Source organism: Pseudopipra pipra, chromosome 2, assembly GCF_036250125.1.
Source record: "Pseudopipra pipra isolate bDixPip1 chromosome 2, bDixPip1.hap1, whole genome shotgun sequence".
NCBI lineage: Eukaryota > Metazoa > Chordata > Aves > Passeriformes > Pipridae > Pseudopipra > Pseudopipra pipra.
Genome location: NC_087550.1, coordinates 112831911 through 112851793, shown reverse-complemented (window position 1 = coordinate 112851793; position 19883 = coordinate 112831911). Strand labels below are relative to the sequence as shown.

The 19883-nt window shown below is 41.6% G+C and overlaps 1 protein-coding gene across 1 annotated transcript in view; it reads left to right on the top strand.

The window, feature by feature from the left end:
* Positions 1-19883, top strand: part of EFHC2 (EF-hand domain containing 2) — a 59101-nt gene that overhangs the window by 1343 nt on the left and 37875 nt on the right. The window contains exons 2-3 of the mRNA XM_064646922.1: positions 8235-8420; positions 12707-12857. Of these exons, the coding sequence (XP_064502992.1) occupies positions 8235-8420; positions 12707-12857 (337 nt within the window). The remainder of the gene's footprint in view (positions 1-8234; positions 8421-12706; positions 12858-19883) is intronic.

Sequence of the window (19883 nt, the reverse complement as noted above, 5' to 3'; positions counted from 1 at the left end):
TCACTCAGTGCCATGGTCTGATTGACAAGGTGGTGATTGGTCAAAGGTTGGACTTCTTGACCTCAGAGGTCTTCTCCAACCTAATTGATTGTGCCATTCTGTGATCTGGCAGCTGCTGTGGGGCAGTTTGAGCACTTTTTGCATTTCTAACAGAGCAAACCAGGGAGAGACAGGTATCCTCTGCATAAACCAAAGTCTTTGCAGAGCAGGGGAATGCCATGGATGCAAACACGGTGTTTCAGAGTTGCCAATGCTATTAATACCAATGGCAGGCTGAATAGATAAGAGGGTATTTTTAGCCTAGCAAACAAAAGAGAAGGCTGCCATCACTACTTCAAACTTGTTCATTGAGAATAGCTAGAAATTTGCTGAACACAATCTGTACTGTGAAGCAGTGCAGGGAGTAAAGGGAGGATTCATGCACAGCACTGTAGTTGGTGCTTTCAGGAGGCAAACTAAACTGCAGACTTTCGTAATAATGCTAAAATATCTGGAAGGAAATCTGTTGTTTTCACACTGTGAACATGTTGTGGCTAAGGTTGCCCAGATAACTTGTGGATGCCTCATCCCTGGAATTGTTCAAGGCCGAGTTGGATGTGGCTCTGAGCAACCTGGTCTAGTGGAAGGTGTCCCTCCCCATGGAACTGGGAGATCTTTAAGGTCTCTTCCAACCCAGACCATTACATGACTCTATGATAGAGCCCTCATTTCTGTATCCTGAATGCTGGGGTGTTTTGCCAGCTCCTGAGTCTGACCACCCTATGAGGGAGTATATGGAAGGTGATAATGTAGTTCAGGAACAATTTGCAAATGATTTGTCAAGACAGGTTTTAACGCCAGTGGTACCACAAACATCAGTACCCCTTCAATATGAGGCATGAAATTCCTTAGGAATTTGTGGACTCCCAGCCTCACTCGGTGTGTCAGCACTGCACAGGTGTGTGCAAACACAGGACCTCTTGCAAGAGGAGCCCAGTGGGGATTTTTCAGGAAACTCCTTCCCCCTGAAAAAAGCAGACTGGGTGCTGTTGTTTTAGAAACAACAAAAAAACCCAGACCTGGTGGTGAATACTCAAGTCTCTCTTGTTGAATTGGAATTTGTATTGTAAAGGGTTGGTTGTGTGTAAAGCACTCGAGGTGGTTGCTGAGTACACCTGTCAGGAACACTGAAATAGGTGTGTGCCACTGGTGCCTGCTGGGTGGAAGCAGCTCAGTGTTATCCATGACCTTATTGGTCTCCAAATTTCAATTTAACTTAATTGATTTAATTTAACTTTACTTGCTTGGGAAGAGTTACTTATAGAGAATGTTGGACACCCCATGTTGAAGTGCATACAGTGACTATGTTATGAGAACTGAAGGTGTGAAAGCTGTCACAATTGCCACAAGACAGCATTGTAAAACCATGGTTATACCCTTGTTAGGGCTCCAGATTGCTCTTTTCATCAGTCCTTGAGATAGTGGAGTTAATAATTTATTGAAAAGCATCTCTTGATCTCCACTTAGTTGTTGTTGGCTATTAGATTTAATTTTACTTTATATAGCTCCACAAATGAGATGCTGAGAACAGCATATAAAGGGGAGAAAAGTGTCACTGCTATAGATAAATTGAAAAGGAAGAAAGTGTTTTCACCTGTTAGGACTCTTGAGCATCACCATCACTGTCTCTTATTGGGCAGAAAAAACAGTGGCAGAGCATTCCTTGAAGAAGGATTCATAGAGGACAGGGGATTGCTGTTCCTGTCAGCCCTTGGGTTATAATTCTGGGTATTAATTCCACCCATCACTGGTGGAATTCAAGTTACTTGTACAACCCTCTTGTCCCTGCACCTAATGCTTCCACCTGCCTTATCTGTGGAGCTTTAAGGCGGTGAGGGCCACAGTCTGACTCCGAGGCATCAGGATGACAGTGACAAATGGGGAGTGAGAAATCCTTTCACAGCACTTAGTTCTCTGGATCTAAGAGCCTCTGGCCTTTGTATTACCCTCCACTATGATCATTGTTACTTCTAGCTTGCTTTACCAGGAATGCTGACTCCTTCTCCACTCAGGAGCAGAGAGGCTTCCTCTCCAATCAGGAGTGAGGGCAGTGAGGCTGGGCAGCTCTCAGCTGCCTGTGGTGCTGGCACAGTGAAAGGCAGCATCTTCTGCCCGGTGTTTCCCATTTTCCCCTCCCTCAGCTGCAAGTGACAGCTGCCCAATTCAGCAGCATCCCAGAGAGCGATGCTGTCCCTGCATTCCCACATAGCTGGGACAAAATCTTGCTGCTCGGGCATCACAGCTGGTGCAACTGGAGAAGGTGTCAGGAGCATAAAATATTTAATGTCTGCAAAGAGAGGCAAAGGAAGCACCTCTATTTTTTCAAATATCTTTAAAATCAAAATTACAGTATTTTGTGTACACTTAAGTCCATCCATCAAATAAACACCCTTCAGCTCTTTTAAAACTCCTGTTCCTTTCCCCTTTGCTGAGGCTGGGGAGGTCAGAGTCAGTGTTGGGAGTGCCCCTGTCTAGTGCTCCTCTGTCCTGACAAATGCCTTAGACAAATGCCCTTGTTGGCCTGGTAGTGGCAGGGTGTGGTACTTACACAACATTTACCACCCTGTTGCATTCAAGAGTTTATTAATTTCTTTATTTTCACAAGCATGTGGGTTACTCGTTTGGGAATTTCTACCTGTTGCATCCCCTTGAAAAGGGAAATTCCTCAGTTATTTTCTTTTGTACCTGGTTTTGAAGCCAATGTTTAAAAGTCTTGGGGAGACCTTGGTACTGTGACTTCTGCCTGCAGAGCCCAACTGGTATTGAAATTGTGCAATGATGACGTTTTCAGCTTTGTGCATACAAGGTCTATGTGTGTTGCCTGTTTGTCAGGATAGATTTTGGTAATTGTGTTTAATTCTGCATTCAGTGGAAATGCAGCATATAATAGGTTTCCTCTGTTACTGTGAGAAAAAGTTTGTGCGTTTGGAGCCTGGACCATGTTAGGGATGACACTGGTTACAACACAACTACTAACTTTGTTAGTGTTCCTGGTCTGCCTCCCATTCTCAAAGGCAGCTGCTCCTTCTGATTCCAGACTGATGTCCTTGCCTTATGTCTGCAGCCAGTGGACAGGACCACATATTCACATGGGGCAGATTGGACCAGGGTATTTTCTTGCCTGAGGTCTGAAATCCCTCTCAGAGAGAGAATTTCGGGCAACAATTCTGCATGGCATTTCTTAGAGAATAAGCCAATAAGTTTGTAGATCTCAGGGGAAAATACATCCTTGAAAATACCAGTTTTGGGTATTTCTGTTGCAAACTTCAGTGACGCAGCAGAGATTCCGCTTCTTCCTTGTTTATTGCAGGAGCTTGGAATTGTCCTCAACTGTGCTACTGTTGCTGTCTCTCTGTTTCCTGGTTTATTTTGTGCTGCTCTGTTACCACTGGCACCAAAAAGGGACATTTCTTTTTCTTGACAGAACATTTGCCAGCTTCTTTATAAGTAATCCTGCCTGCTGTCCCTTTGTCTTTTCCTGAACTCCTTCCACTACTTCCTGCCCCTCAGCCCTGCTCCCCCAGGTCTCTATCTGTTCACACCTCCCAGACCCAAATCTTCCTGTAGCTGCTCCTCATGGCTTCATTTTGGATCCTTTACTTTATTCATCTGTTGTCTTCTCTTAGGCTGTACCAGTTCAGGCAGTAAGAGCAAGCCCATAGAATCACAGATTGGTTTGTGTTGGAAGAGACTTTTGAAGATCATCCAGTCCAACCCCCTCCCATGAGCAGGGTGATCTTCAACAAGATCAGGTTGCTCAGTCTTGTCCAGTCTGAGCTTGAATGTTTCCAGGAATGGGGAATCCACCACCTTTCTGGGCAACCTGTTCCAGTGTTTCCCCACCCTCATTGTAAAAAGTTTCTTTCTCATATCTGACCTAAATTAGCCCTCTTTTATTTTAAAACTATAACCCCTTGTCCTGTTGCAGCAGGTCCTGCTAAAAAGTCTGTCCCCATCTTTCTTAGGATCCCCCTTTAAGTACTGAAAGGCCAAAATAAGGTCTCTCTAGAGCCTTCTGTTCTCCAGGTTGAACAACCCCAACTGTCTCAGCCTGTCCTTATAGGAGAGGTGCTCCATGCCTCTGATCATTTTTGTGGCTTTCTTCTGGACCTCCTCCAACAGATCCATGTCTTTCCTGTGCTCATCCAGCTGTTAGTGTTGATGCCCCTTGTTCTGCAATGTGTTAGAGGGGCACCAGAGTTGCTGGGTCTTAAGGTGTTCCTTCTTTGACAGTGCCACTTAACCTCTGAACGTCCTGAGGGCTCTGCAACAAGGCAGGGATGATAGAAGAGTTTAAAATCTGAATTTGACCAGCACAGTCAGCATTTGCATTTATTTCCATTGCTTAGCTGAAGCAACCAGGAGACTGTATCAGCAGTCTAGAACAATTCAGAAGTGCCACAGTTCATCCTGATACAGGATTTGGGCAGGGCATCCACAGTGGGAATTAAAAATAGATATGGGGTAGAGAACTGGGCTGCTACCAGTGACTTCTGCCATAACTCCTCATGGGACTGGGTTGAAGACATGTGGCTCTTGGGACAGGGTGTGCCACTGAGGGCTCCCCCATCACTCCAGACATTTCCAGGTGTATTTGGTTCAGCTGAAATGTGCAGCTCCCTGATGAGTTTGCAGAGCAGGATGGAGCGAGCACAAGGCAGTGTTCCCCAAGGACTGCAGTGGCTGAGTTTGCAAAGCCAGTAACTGCAGTTAGAGAACCCTGACCTTTGCATTAGTCACTATTGAATGTATCCTCAATATTTTTCAGGCTCACTGCACAGAAAATGTCCAGCTTTGTTCAGCAGATCTACAGCCTGCTCAGTTTAGCTGCATTAGCACAGTAGACATAGTCAAGCTCTTTCCCTGCTCTCTAAAAGATTTCTTTTAGAAGTAATTTAATATTACTGTGGAGGTAACATCATGTTCTGTCACTATTTTAGGCTGGATGTGGTCTGAGTTCATTAGCTGAAGTTTCCCAAATGTCATTTTTCTCTTTTGTGATCTTCAATTATAATTACTCTCTTTCTTAAACTTTCTATTTTTGTTGTTTTGGGATTTTTTTAAAGACATAACTGTACAGACTTTTAGAAGAGATTGTTTTGCCTATGGATTTGGGTGTTTTTCTGGAGCAGGGGATTATAAGTAATTCTTTGATTAGGATTCTAAAATAATCTTTCCGTCAAACCCTAAAAAGCCACAAAAAAGCCACAAAAGATTCTTAACAGGACTGAAGCTGTTTGGCCATGGTTTTTCATATCTAATTGTGAAGGATGTTGTGATTTTAGCCCTAAATTCTGGAAAGCAGCAGCAGGACCAAACCTGGATAACTTTGATGAATGCTTTACCATACTGTAGCTCGCTGAAACCCAGACACACGTGAACAGCAAATGCTTCTAGAAGAAGCTTTGAGGACATGAAAAGCTTCCCTTTGCTGAGGAAAACTCACCCTCACCGTGCTTTTCTAACTGTGCCTTTCTCCCTAACTCATGCTTTGGTAAGAGGGGGAAAATGATTAAATACTTGCTGTGCCAGAGAGTGAATCTGTTCTATAGCACCTTCAGTATAAATCAGGTGTTCTTGCCTAGAAACTTCCCTTTAAAAACTCAGCTTGGCTATAGTTATTCTACATTTGAATGATAAAAGCAGGAATCTCCCTTCCTTTCTGACTTCTCCCCAACTCTTCATCAGCTTACTGAGGAACAAAATTGTTGAAAAGAGAGATAGAAGAAGCAAGAGCAGTTGAGAAGCACCCAAAGGAGAGGGAGGAAACCATCCCAGGTGTGGATGTGTGACAAAGCAGGTGCCAGCCCCTGTCAGTGCCTATCTGTTCCAGATTCAGGTACCAGGAGAGCACCTGTACTCACATCTTGAGGAAGGGTGGAATGACCACATGAATGATGTCTGAGTGTCAGTGCTGACACTGCACACTGAGACATGACATTTTATATATCAGAGCGCAAAAAACTGTGCCAATGTGAAATATTTTATTTTTGGCATTATTCCTGCAAATGGGCAATTCTTTTTTCAGTCTGGTTAAATTCCTGGCTTGAGCAATGATCTGTGTTGAGGGGAACCATGGGCTGCTAGTCAGTACACAAGCATTTCCTTTTGTTCATTTTTCTCTTTTATTCAGAACCCTTGTTCTTGAGTTATATGGTGCAGGAGTACTTGTTTTTTCCCTTTGTATTATTCTTTAAACTATGATACTTGTCATGTGCCCTTTTATTCACCTTTGTTCAAAACATTGCTTACCTTTTAAGCATCTTTTCTGGGGACGTGCTTCCATACCACTGATTGTTTCTGTCCTCAGAATGTGAACCTTATCTCATTTTGCAGTGACTATTTCAAAGGCTAGCTCAGCTTCTTTTAACCTAAGCAAAGTATGGCCATTGATTATTATGGTATTAAAAATACTAATTTGTAAAAATAGCAAGTATTCTTTTTCATACCACTGTCCTTGCAGAAGTATTTTAAGCAAAGGTTAAGCTAAAGCAGTGATTGAGCAGTTTGTGTCAGCATCTCTCCATCCTGTGTCATTGGGTTTGGAGCACCTTGAGGCAGGGGAACAGTTCAGATTGTGACCTCCAGTGTGCAGTAGTTTGTGTGGACCAGCATTGAATGTTGTGTGCCATGAGGCTGGTTCACTGCCTTTCAGATTCCTGACTCTCTTTCATATTGGCAGAATGAAATAACTACTCAGGTACTTTCATGTTTTGCTGCTTCACTGCTTGCACTCGTTCCCAGAACTGCTGTGCTGAGCGTGTGTTACGTTATCTTGGAGAATTGAGTGTTGCCACAATGCAAAATGATTATTTGTACCATTTTTTGATTTATGATAGTAACTTGGAGCTGTCTACCCCTTTCTGGGGAGCAGTGGTTTGCATATAAACCTGTGATAATCAGTGATGCCAAGTGTAGTGGGGGGGCAGTTTTGTCCCTCTGCTACTTTACCAACACACCTGCTCTGGTGCTGCTGTGAAAAATGTTGCTGTCCAGCCTTTTCCTCTACCAGGGCCTTTGCTGTGCTCACTCATGACATGAGTTCTTTCCCCTTTAGCCTCATCTTCTCTCATGTTCACCCAGTCCCAGGCTGAGGGAGGGCACAGCTGTGGTCCCCTCTGTTTCCCCTTAATAGGTGTGCCGGGGTGCAGTTACCCAATGTCTCCTCTCTGCCTTCCCAGATAAAGTATTTTGAGGATTCAAGAGGGCAAGGAAGGGAAGAATAGCAGAGTGAGAGGAGCTAACAAGGCAGGATTGCTGCTCGTGGAAGGAAGTGGAGCTTTCTGTTGGCTTTTCCTATTTCCCTGTCCTGTCCTATGAGACTGATACTTGGGGTCGTTAGGGAATTGCTGCCCAAGCACAGCACAGCTGCCTCTGTTGGAGGGAACTGGCCAGCAAAGCAGGCAGCTCTTTAGGAAGGACGTTCTCACAGACAGGAGTGATATTCATGTGAGCCCAGAGGCATTTCTGTGTTATTTGAAGACTGGCTCCAGCCCCAGCCAAGAAATTCGAGTGGGCAGGATGGGTTTCTTTGCAGCTGGTTGTTCCTGTATTTTTAAGCACTCCATCCTTAATTGCCTGAAAAATTAGTAATAATATAGAGAAATCACTACAGAGACCTTGTTTTGAAATAAGCCCAGATGGAATATATATTCTGTCGTTTGATTCAGGTCCAACCTCCCAAAATTCAAGTGTATGCACTACTGCAGAGGAATTTATTTTGCACTCGGGGACACAAGTGCAAATAAGATCTTTGACGTGAGTAACGAGAGCAGGCTGTTCTCTGAGTGCTGCTGAACTGTTTCCATTTGCCCTCTGGTGAGCTGAAGAAAAGGCTCTTCCCCTCTACCTTTTACAACAGTTCTTGGGAGTGACTTGCTTCTTTCTACCACACACCTCAATCCTTGTCCCAGGGAAGGAATGTGTGTGGGAAACAGTATCGTCCAGTCTCTCAGCCTGGGTAAATTACTGGAATATTATTCCATTTTTGTCTGTAAGACTGGCAAATTGACCACTGAAAAATGTCACTTCACTTGCAGCATTCCAGTTGTTACAAGTTTTTAGGTTCTGTGTTAAAAATAATTATAGAGAAACTTTCGCGTGATTAATCCTCCTTGCCTAGACAGTTAACTGTCATGGATTTAAAGACAAACACACAGGCAAATTTTTCTCTCTTTCTTCCAAACTTTTGACAGATAGGGGGAGAAAATTTCCACAAGTCACAGCGCTGGGGTTACTGCAATAATGTTCCCATGCTGTTTGAAGAAAAACCTGGAATAGGAGGTCAACCATTACTTGATCAGAGGCTGAAACCTAAATACACTGAATTTCCTGACGGGATGGGAAGTAATCCTCCAGCTTGGATAGCATTTGACAAGCAGGTATGTAGAAATCCATATCTGTGTTTTTTTTTATGAATAGCTACAATATGACAGAGTATAAAGTGAAATTCAGATATTGCAGAAGATTATTTTGTGTGTGCAAAAAAAGCTCCTAGATACACAATGAGAAGGGTAGCAGGTATTTTTTCATTATATTCACATATTGGACAATTAATGTAAACATATATCCAGCAACATATAAAAATATTTCTCTATTGGGGTGTATCTTATACAGGATGTAACAAAACTAAGGGAGTGGTCATCATATTTCTTTTTAGTGAGAATGGTGACAGTAAAGGAGTTATTTGGCAACCTGGTAAGAGTGAATGTAAGGTAGACTCCAGTCCAGGAGAAGAGGTGCATGGGCACTTGGGAACCCTTAAACTCAGTGAAATGCAATGTGCTCGAGATTCACTTATGCCATTGTATTTGCATGCTCAAAGTCCTGTTAACTTTTGTGTGAGCTGTTCATGTGTAATAGATTATGGCCATTATAGACCCAGCAATTTAAAATGAGTATTTTTGCATTTTATTTTGCAAGAATATAGTGACACCTTTAAAGTTAGAGACTTATCAAATAACTGTAATCTGTGATGACAGGAATTCTGTAGCATACTTGGTACTTTCCGTCTTTAAATTTACATTGAGTTCTACTTAGTGATATTTTATTTCTTAAAGCAAAAAGCCTACTATCAGAGAAGGAAAATGATCCAGAAAAAAGAAATCATTCAGCAGATCACAGAAATGTTGCATTACTAAATGATTACTGCCTTTAAGTTTTGGAAAGAATGGCTAGCCTTGTAATTTTTGCTTTAAAAGAGAAGCCATGCAGGTAATTGCAGTACAATTACACATTAATCTTTGGCAGACCAGAACTACAATAAGAAGGTGTAAGGCCTGAGCAGCTACACATGCCTTTGGTTGGCATTGCCTCTGAAATCCCTGTATTGCTCACAGGGGTTTCAGCAACATGCTCAGGTATGAACTGGTCCAATGTGTTGAGGTGTGAAGGTTTCAGCTATTCCTGCACTTGCCTTAACTTCACCCTTCTTGAAACAAGAAGGAGTGTATTGGGTTCTCAGGGCCATGTGTAAGTTAGCAGGCCTTGGATCCAGGTTTATGGAATAAAAAGGTTAGGTAGGGGGCAGAGGGACCTGCCACTGAGCATCAGGCCCTTGGCCTTGGCTGGTGAGGGGAGCTCGCTGGCCTTTTGACATTCCTTATCCAATCAGTTTGTGCCTCCACAGGGCAGTACAGATCAGGAGTTTGCAAGTTTGGAATTGGCCTCTGGAGGGCTCATGTGTTTGCATTAATTGCAGACCGTTAAAGGGTACTGACTACCCAACTAATTTAGCTGCCCCATTAATGCAGCTCTGTCCTCTGGTGCTGCAGTTCGTAGCTCAGCAGAATGGACTGAGTGAGAAATGGGTTGAGCAGGTGTTTATCTTTCGAAATGTAATCTGTTTTCTTACCATTTTTCTTTGGCTTCTAACTTTCAGCAGTACCAGAGTAACTGGAGGAAGGAGAGACACAAAACTTCATTATTAAGTAGGCTGAGAAATAGTTTTTGCAATTCCACATGCCTAATAGGAAGCAGGTGTAAATTTAATTTCTTCTACAATTAAATACACACACAAGGCCTCCTGGGCTTGAAATGATGTTTGTAATTTGGCTACCACAGTTGCCAGAAAAGCCTTATGCCAACATTACAAAGTGCCACAGAATTTATTCAATATTTGTTACTGTTGATTTTCAAGAGGTAACATTCAGTTTCTTAAAGCATGGGATGGGAACTTTGCACACAACAATGTACTGCAGATGAGACATGAGTTAGGAAGTGTTGCATTTTGAGTATTTTTAACACTAACTTTGCTTCAAAATGAAAAGTAAGTCATCTTCTTTTCTGTTCCTTCCCCTCCCCACCCTCCCTGAATCATCTGCTTTGATCTACAAAATTGCAGTTGGTTGCTGCATATATTTCAGTCATACAGTAGCATGTTGATAAGGGTATGAAGAGAATAAAATTTAAATGCAAACCTGCACAAACTCCTCAGCTGGAATAAACCAGGACATAGATGAATGCTCAGAGAAAGAAATAAATCCAGTGTAGTAAGGGTGTGATTGTGCTTGGAATTCTGTGCAGACAGCCCATTGTGCCTGGCTGGTGTCTCTTGAGACAACCATTCTCAGGAAAGATCACTGACAAAATTAAGAACAGTTAGTAATGAAAGGGGGCTTTTGAACAGTGTGTTTGTTTGAAAGTCTATGTTCTAGTGGGATTGGCAGAACAGGGAGAAGAGGGTACATAATTTTCCATGTTTCCAATGTTTGCATGGCTTAACAGCAGCTGGGTAAGGAATCAAGTTCTGATCCTTGTCAGCTGAACGCCAGGATGGTCAGTACAATTCCACCATAGTACCTCTTAAGTCCCCTGGAGTATTCAAGAGATTTATACAGAGCTCCTAGTCATTCCAGAATAGTACCTGGGGGCCAGGAAGGGTAACTTGGTCACTTAAAATGGCACTCTACACCAATGTTTAGACAAATGGAAGGAAGAGGAGATATTATAGGTTGATAGAGTTTGTGTTGGCTTTGTCGTATGTCAGATGTTTCTGTGTTTGATACATAAAACAGTGAAATCCACAGTTGAAAAATGTGGACAGAATGAATTTTTTATTTATTTTCAACTATTTAGTCTGTAGGTTGTTCAGAAGCTTTCATGTTGTGCTAATTAAACAAGCCACAACTGATGGTGTATAGATTCTTCTGTGCGAAGATATAATGCCATCAGGTTTAACAGATAACAGTTATGTCATTTGATTGTAATTTGAATTTTATTTCTCTAATGGTGGAAGGTCATAGTGCAGGAGAGCTGATGCCAAAAATGTGTCTGTCATACTGTTCGATGAACGATGAAAGTCAGTGGGATCTGAGCCTTTGAAACAATTTTCTAATCTTGCACCTAATCTGCCTAAGAGAAGGGAATGTGGCCTGTTGAGAGTTCTGAGTAGGACACAGGGTGGTGTTCTTGTGCTCCTGGGCAAGCTGCTGGCTCTCTCTCTCTGCAGATGTGGGAAAGGAGGTTGCTTTTGTCTGTTAGGTGTTTTAAAATGTCTGTCACCAGTATTTGTGGAAGTACGTTGAGATTCCCAAAGGTACGTACTAAATGAGTGCAGATTATTAACCAGTGTGTTCTGTCGTGTAGGGAGCTCAACCACCTTACTGGATTTCAGACATTTCAAGTAAAGGTCTGATAGATGTTTGTTGAAACATAGGGAACAGCTAAGTTGTCTTTTTTTCAATGCTTCAGTTTGTCTGATAAATCAAGAGTAAAGGTAATTGAATTTATTAAATATAACCAGTATGAAAAATGAGGTATAAATTAGCACTGATTTGACCCAAATGTGTTGGAGGGGGCAGGATGGAAACCTGTTTTAAGGAATGCCTTTCTGCACATACTTAGCACAGCAAGCATCCTGGTAGATAATGCACTACCCAGTAGATGTGTCTTGCATGTTCCCTCAGAATTGGTCTTGTTGATTAAAGACCATAAATGATACCAAGAAATGCAAAAGTTGTGTCATGGTTTGCCAAGTTTGAGCCGAGACTTTCAGACAATAAAGGCCACTGTATAAACCACTGAGCACCTCCCCTGTGAAGGTGGGATTTTTGGCATTATTGCTATTGCAAGAGTCCATGAAGAGCAGTTGCTGTGCTCTCTGAGATTTCCCCACTCACTGAATTGCAGAACCAGGTAAGTTTTGAAATGTCAATATTGCACAGCTGTAAATAGCTCCTGAAAAATGTCATTTCTCTCTGATCATCTTCAATGCCATTCATTTGAAAGCTTTCAGGATCTGCTTAAAAAGAACTCTTTCCACTTACCTCAATGGTAAAGCCATTGCTGTCATGATGCACTTTATTTTTCAGTAATTCATACAATAGCAGTCTCAAAATTTGCTTCAGTACTTGGGTAGCTCATTGTGTTATCAAAAATGCTTTGTTGGAGAGATTTTTTCCAAGCAGCCTGCTGCTAGTTTTATATTTGATTTATTTCTTTACTTTAGAGTTCCATCTCTGCTTAGATGTTGTGATAATAAAAATGCCAAGCAAAGAATTTTAAATTTATGTGATTTAATGTGGATTTCTGTTCTTACATTTCAGAGAAATAAATCTACCTTCTGAAATGTAAACATTTTAGTTGCTTATAATCTATACAAGTTTACTTGATGTATTTTGCAAAAGTGTTGGAGATTTTGCTGCTTTATATTTATTTTTTTTAATAGGTGTTGTGTTTTCATGCCTATTTTGAAGAAGAAGTGCCTGACAAAAATCAAGAGCTTTACAGAATCAGACACTGTAAAATATACTTCTACCCTGAAGATGATACGATTCAAGTGACTGAACCCCATGTGCTAAATAGTGGCATAGATCAAGGTATCTATTTTTAATAGCAGTTTTTTTTTTTCCTTTATATTTTTCTTCAGTACAGTCTTGGGCCATTCCAAAGGATACATAATGTGAGTTCTCATAGCTGAAATGGGATGTAAGTGCACAGCTATAATTGTCTTTTCTTGTTACAGATCATGATGTGAGGATTTTATTGTCTTAGTTTCTCATCAGGCAGGCTTTGTAAGGCTGAATCCCCTCCCATACTCAAACATACAATTTTTTCTCTAATACAGTTGTTTGAAATCATAGGATGGTAGGTCTTTGTCAGTGTTGTGTCACTTCTGCGGAAGCAATTTGTGTTCTAGGTCTCCATTCCCGAGCCTGGCTCCTCCCATCTTGGCACTGACAGTGAGTTCTGTAGCAGCAGCTCTGTAATTGTTCATTAGCTACAACAGTGTCTCTGCCATTGTTGAAGAAGAGCATCTTTTGTGCCTCTGACTCTCAGTTCTTTTGTGATTAAAGTGTCCTTGGCACAGTAATTTTTCCTGGATGCCTCTAAGCTAAGAAGCTGCCTTGCCTCAGTGTGTCACATCACTGCACTTGGACCAGCCTGAGGGCTTTTGGAGGAGGGTTTTTCCTGAGCTGATTTACTGGGTTATTAATGGACTTGGTTTGCGTAAAAAAAATGTGACCTAGCGGTCAACATCCTGTTGCAGAAGGGGAACACAGCTGCTGCTTCTTGGTGTTTATGGGTCACTGCCAAAATGAAAAGTTTTCAAGGGATATTATCCAAAGAAGCAGGATGTCTTGGGATGACTGCGCCTCCCAGTCCCCAAAGATATTTTGTACGTTCTGGTGGATCTTAGCACAGCAATTTTCAAAAATAAGTTAACCATTTCACTACCCCATTCTTTTCCCAGATCAGCAGATGCTACCAATTTATCTATCTGCAGAGCAAGATCAGTCTCGTCACCAGTGACAGGACCCGAGAGAATGGCCTGAAGCTGAGTCAGGGGAGGTTTAGGTTGGATATCAGGAAAAGGTTCTTCACTCAGAGGGTAGTTGAGCACTGGAACAGGCTCCCCAGGGAAGTGGTCACAGCACCAAACCTGACAGAGTTCAAGAAGCTTTTGGACAACACTCTGAGGCACATGGTGTGATTCTTGGGGTGTGCTGTGCAGGGCCAGGAGTTGGACTCGATGATCCTGATGGGTCCCCTCCAACTCAGCATATTCTGTGATTCTGTGATATTTAAAGGTGTTACATGCATCATCACTGTTAGACCTGGGATAAAATTGCCTGTGAATCTCTTCTTAAGCCAATGCTTCAGGTCCTGCTTTCCCTGTGTTGAGTAGTTCTTACCAGAATTCTTGTAGGCTTGTCAACAGGGACTGATTTTGAATTGAGAGGAACCTTGTCTTACTCCTTCCTGGGCAAGTACTTTTCCAAGACGTGAGGAAAAGCATGTTGGAGCTCTTTCCTTGGGAAGTTACAGTTACTTATCCCTTCCCTGCACCTGAATGCATGAGGTGGGAGACATCACTGGATTTGGGTTTTCCTTGACTTGTGCGTCACAGGAGTGGGAGCGGCTGTTTCTGGATTTTGTGGTTTGGAATGAATGTCCGTTGACAAAGGAAGCAGAGTTAACTTGAGAGGCAGAGGTGACACCTTTGAAAGGGAAGGTGGAAGCCAGATTCATTAGAGCAGGATAAAGCAAATCCAAAGGTGATTCCTTTGAATGAGTAAATTTTCATTGTCTTTGTGGTGTGGGTTGTGCAGGCTGCCTCTTCAGCCCTGATGTTCCTGGAAGTCTAGTCCTGTTCCTGTGGTGACAGGGAGGCTACAATTTCCCCCTCTTCCCTTGGTTGTATCTTGTGTTAGTTGTTGTTGGAGTCACCTTTGGTACTGGATCTAAAATTAACTGAATGGTATTAGAGAGGAACAAGAATTCTCTCAGTCTTCCATGCAAGGATGTTTTGAAGGCCTCTACGACTTTGTCAGAGTACTTTATGTGGGATGAATATACATACACAACATATTTAACTGATGGATTAAAAAGAAATGCTTCAGGATCTCCAAAGTACACTTAATTTATTTATTGCTGGTGCCTGAGCTGGTAAGGAAGCTCTGTGTATTGACTGTGTTTAGAAAGGAAAAGATACTGTAGATTGAAAGGCCCAAAGACTGTTTGGGGTGTGTTTAGGATTCACAGGTGATTAATAGATCTGGGGCCTATACTTTATCATAATCATCTACATAAATATTCTTATTAATCTAAAGATTAATATGATGTAGAGTGAAAAAGGTGATGGTGATGCTTATCAGAGAATTCTCCACTCACATGCACTAGGGCATTGACTTCATGCTCCATAACTGAAGACTAATGACAAAGTTGTTATATTAAAGGCAATAAATATTTGTTGTTGAATATATGCAAAAGCAGTGTTTCTTTAAAAAAAATTCCCAAATCACTAACTGTTAATCTTATTGCATTTTTGATCAAAAATTGTCCTATTTCCTCTTTTATTATAATTATCTATGTCTCTATTTCTCTATTTCTCTCTCTCTCTCTCTCTCTTATATTATTCAAATTTCTTATCCTGACTGGGACTCTGTAAGCCCAAGAACAAGAGATGTAACTGCCTGCATTGTGAAGCTGGTAAACTGAAGCACAAAGGAATGAAAATCTTACCCATGATCATACAGAAAAGGTTGTAACAGGATGAGGAACTGAACTGAGCTGAAGTTCAGGATCTTAACCATAATGCACATCTGCTGAAATACAACTTTGGAGTTAATTAAAATTCCAGGGATTTGTAGAGAGTTCATCTGTAGGAGAACTTGGGTTATTGAAAGGCAAACAGCACTGAACAAAAGAGCACAGGTGTGGGGATGTAGGTGAAAAAAGAAGTGTGGGGACATCAGGAGCAGGATAGGCTCAGTCTACATGAACAGTTGGAGAGTTGCTGTGGAAGGAAAGAGGTTGTGTAAAGGAGGAACAGCAAAAAACAGTGATGGATAAAGTGCCATTGAACTGTTGAAGGCAGAAGGTGGTGGTGACCTTAACTTGGATGTTTGCCCTGGCAGAAAAGATGTTAAAGACAGCTGAAATGGCTGTTCTCAGGAGCCTTTTTGGAGAGCAGATAGGGAGGGCTGGGGTAGATCAAAGGTAGATCTTAGCTGGCTGGTTAATGCCTTGAGGCCAGGGGATTACCTGTGCTTGTAACCACACAAATGAGAGTTTGATGGTCTGAGTGGGTGTCCCTGGGCATGGTGGAGGTGGAGAAATGCAGTAATTTCCCACTGTACTCTTGTTCTGGTTGTGGCTGTGCAGAAAGAAACTTGGAGAGGCTTACACACTGCAGGAAGATCTGGTGAAGGAATAGCTGTCAAAAAAAGTTAGAAGAATTTCTAAATTCAATTATGAATTCACAAAACTAAAACAAATTTGCTTCAGAGAAAGAAAGTGCCCAAAGACGTGCTTTTACCATTGATCAAAATCTCAGTGTGACAAAATAAATGATCTGTGAGAATTGTGTTTCAGTGTCTTTAAAAACTGCTTTGTGAAATTGGCTGCTGTACTTGGACATGAATTTGGACATATAAGGTTGCTACTAAATAACTGAAATTTAAACTTAGTTTAATTTTGGAAACTGGAAAATTTTAGAAACATTAGGAGAAATCTATACAAACAGAGGAAGGAATGCAGAGGCTGACTTGAACTTGAGAAACCAGAATCAAAGGAAAAAACCACCAGGGCAAACACAGTGCACAAAACCCAAGTAAAGATAAGGGAGTACAGAGTGAAGAGAAGGACAGTAAACTCAACCATATAACAAACTCCAAATGCTTCTTCCACAGCCAGAATGATAATTATTCTTTCAATATAAAGAGAAATTCTCCCATAGAGAGCCAGGCTGGATATGGCAGTGCAAGTGTTTTGTACATCTCATTCCCGGTTAACGGGACTGTGGCTGGCTGATACTGTCTTATCAAAAGGTCATTTATGCTCCCATGGGGTTGACTGTAGCTTCCAGTGCACTCCAGACCCTGCAAGCCAGAGCAGAGAGGAGCAGCTGGCTGGTTTCCCCAAGGTCAGCCAGCTGAGGAGGAGAGTGGAGCTGCCTGCTGGCCGGGTTCCCAAGGCCGGCTGGATGGAGAGGAAAAGTGCAAGCAGGAAAACAAAGTTACAGTCAGCTCCTCCAATATAACCAATTATCTTAGAGTTTAAGCCTCCCCCCAGGCCTTGAAATAATTGTGATTTTGCCATACTTGATGGTGGCCAAATCAGGACCTTGCTGTGTTCTGAGACAGATGAATAAGGGAATGTAAGAAGTCTCCTTGTTTATTGGGGTGAACTCTTTGTGTTGCAGGGATAGTAGTGGTGGCTTTTCCTCCTTTCTGTACAAACTCCAGATGTTAGTCATTCTACTCCTCCCTCTAATGCACTCTTGAGTTGTGCAGAGAGAGAGAGGAAGCTCTGGATACCACTTAATTTCTTCTGCAGGGCAGGGGAACAGCAGAGACCAAATAATTTGCTGCCCAGCTTCGTTGTCAGAAGGCCTTCACTACTAGGGAGGTCTCCTTAAGCAGCTGCTGTGGTTGCCAAATAATCAGAAGCCCCAAGAGACAAGAAGATATGCTACAAATTATGGTGTGGGAGCTCAATGCCATCAGCAGCTCCCTTTCCAAGAGCACAGTAAAGGAAAACATTATTAAATTTCAAATTCAACAATATAAAATGTATCCTGTACGTGTGTGTGTCAGGCACAGTGATACCTAATGAAAGCAAAGGATTGCTACAGATATTATCTTTGCAAGACATTTTCCATTTGGAAAGAAATTCTTATCCCTCAGAATAAAATGGGCTTGTGTATTTTACCCTGAAAAGTGATATGAAAAACTAGCTGAAGGCTTATTCACCAAATCTGAGGTGAGTAAACCCTCAGAAAACCCCTCATATTAGAAAATTGTCAACTGTTACATTTTCACTAAAGTTATCATTCAAAAGGATTTGCATGTTCTGACTTAGCACATTATCTGTTGATTTTTGTAGGAGTGAGGCAAGGATTGGCCAAAATTAGGTAAAATATTCTAAAGTTTGTAGTTTTGTTAATGCTAATGCAATGCACTTTTGCATCATGTCAAAATGTGCTAATGACCACCTTTTCTAACATATTTTAGTGAGGGTGCATCTTAAATAGGTGTATAGTATGTTCAAGCAGATAGAGGACAAAATAGTTCTACAGTCAAAGGTCAGTAACCAGGATGTTGGATTTGGTACATGTGAAACATCAGGATGCTGAGTGGGTCCTAAATAATTATTTTAATGGGAACAAAAACGAAATCTGCTTTGTTGCTTTATTCCCCTGAAAAATTAAGGACTTGTTTTCATTGTAGGAATTAAAATTTAGCAAACAACTCTGATAATGGTAGTAGTGAAAGGTATTTCATAGAAATTAGTCTACAGGGAAATAAAGTGAACAATAAAAAATTTCCGTGGACTAACTTAAGAATAATGCCCTTCAAACACCAAACAAGGCACACAGTGATACCTTTCTCCCTCCTGCTCTGCCTTTATCCCTTCTCTCCCCAAGCCCCCCTTCACTCTCATCTACCTCCAAAACAAAACAACAGTGCTGGAAAAGCATTAAACAGGACTCAGTGGGAAACCATACCAGATACACGTCTAAAGGGCACTGGAAAGAGATCCAGCTCTGTAGTGAGTGATAATGAGATGGACCTTTCAGCTAATTGTGTCTAATAATCTATTATTGTAGTAGCAGGTTGGTATTGGAACTATTTTTAGCTTTGTAATTTTTCACGTTTACTGTATTTAAATCACAGCACCTTTTAGAATTCTTGTAATTTCAAAGTTGTTGGGAATCTATGTGGCAAGTAATTATTTTAATATTATAGGTTGGTGGTTCCTGTCTGGTCTTAGCCAGTGGGTGGACACATTGTAAAGGTGGTGTTAAGAGAGGTGTCTGGGTTGAGAAGCACAACAAAGAGCCTGAGGTTGAACACTGGACCATCTTTTTATTCTCTGTAGGGTATTTTCACGGAAGTGTGTTGAGGTATTGATATGGTAAAACTTCGACTGTTGTCCTCTTTGTTCTGTTGTAGTGTTAAAAATAAGAATTTAGTCCCAGCTGTGCCAAGCTGCTGTTCTTTGTGAACATGGAATAAATCATAGCTGGTCATGCTAAATCCTGCAGCTGCACACCTGTCTTTAATGTATGTCTTACAAATTAGTTTAACCTACTAAGGCTGGAGCTTCTAAGTTGATTCTAAAGTACTCGTAAGTTATTTGTAAAATACTTGTACTATCACAAAATTCTCGAAGTTGAAAGGGATATCTTAAGATTGTTTAGTCCACCCCCCTGCTCCAAGCAGAATCAGCTAGAGCCAGGTGCCCAGGGCCATGTCCTGTTGGGTTTCAAGAATGGAGACTTTGCAACCTTTTTTGGCAGCCTGTTCTGGTATTTGATCATCCTCACTGTAAAAAGGTGGGTTTGTGGGTTCAGATGGAATTCTGTGTCTTTTAATTGGCTCTCATCCTGTCAATGGGCACCATGGAGAAGAACCTGGCTCCATCTTCTGCCTTCCCTCCCACCAGGTATTTAAAAATATTGATAAGTGTTCCCCCCCTTGAGTCATCTCTGTTCCACACTGAACAGACCCAGTTCTCTCAACCTTTGCTCACATGAGAGATGTTCCAGTCTCTTACTCATCAACAGTGAATACTTTTGAAGCATCACCCAATTCCTCAATGTATTTGAGAGTTTTCAGCTGATAAATAGCCAGTAGCAGTTTCCTTCTCTTTTAATGTGTTAAATATAACAAAATTCAATGCTCTCAGAATAACAGTTCTTTCATTTACAGACTATGAACAAGAAAATTCAAGTGTGTACTTTAAGCGAAATTATAATATCCTTCTTTTCTCTCCTCTCCCCTTCCCCGCCTTTCCTTTTCTGTTGCGTCGTGTTCCTGGTAGACTGTGGGTTGTGAGTTCCTGGCTTTGTATTTTTGAGATGGATTCTTTGCTGCAGACCAATAATCAGCCCAACT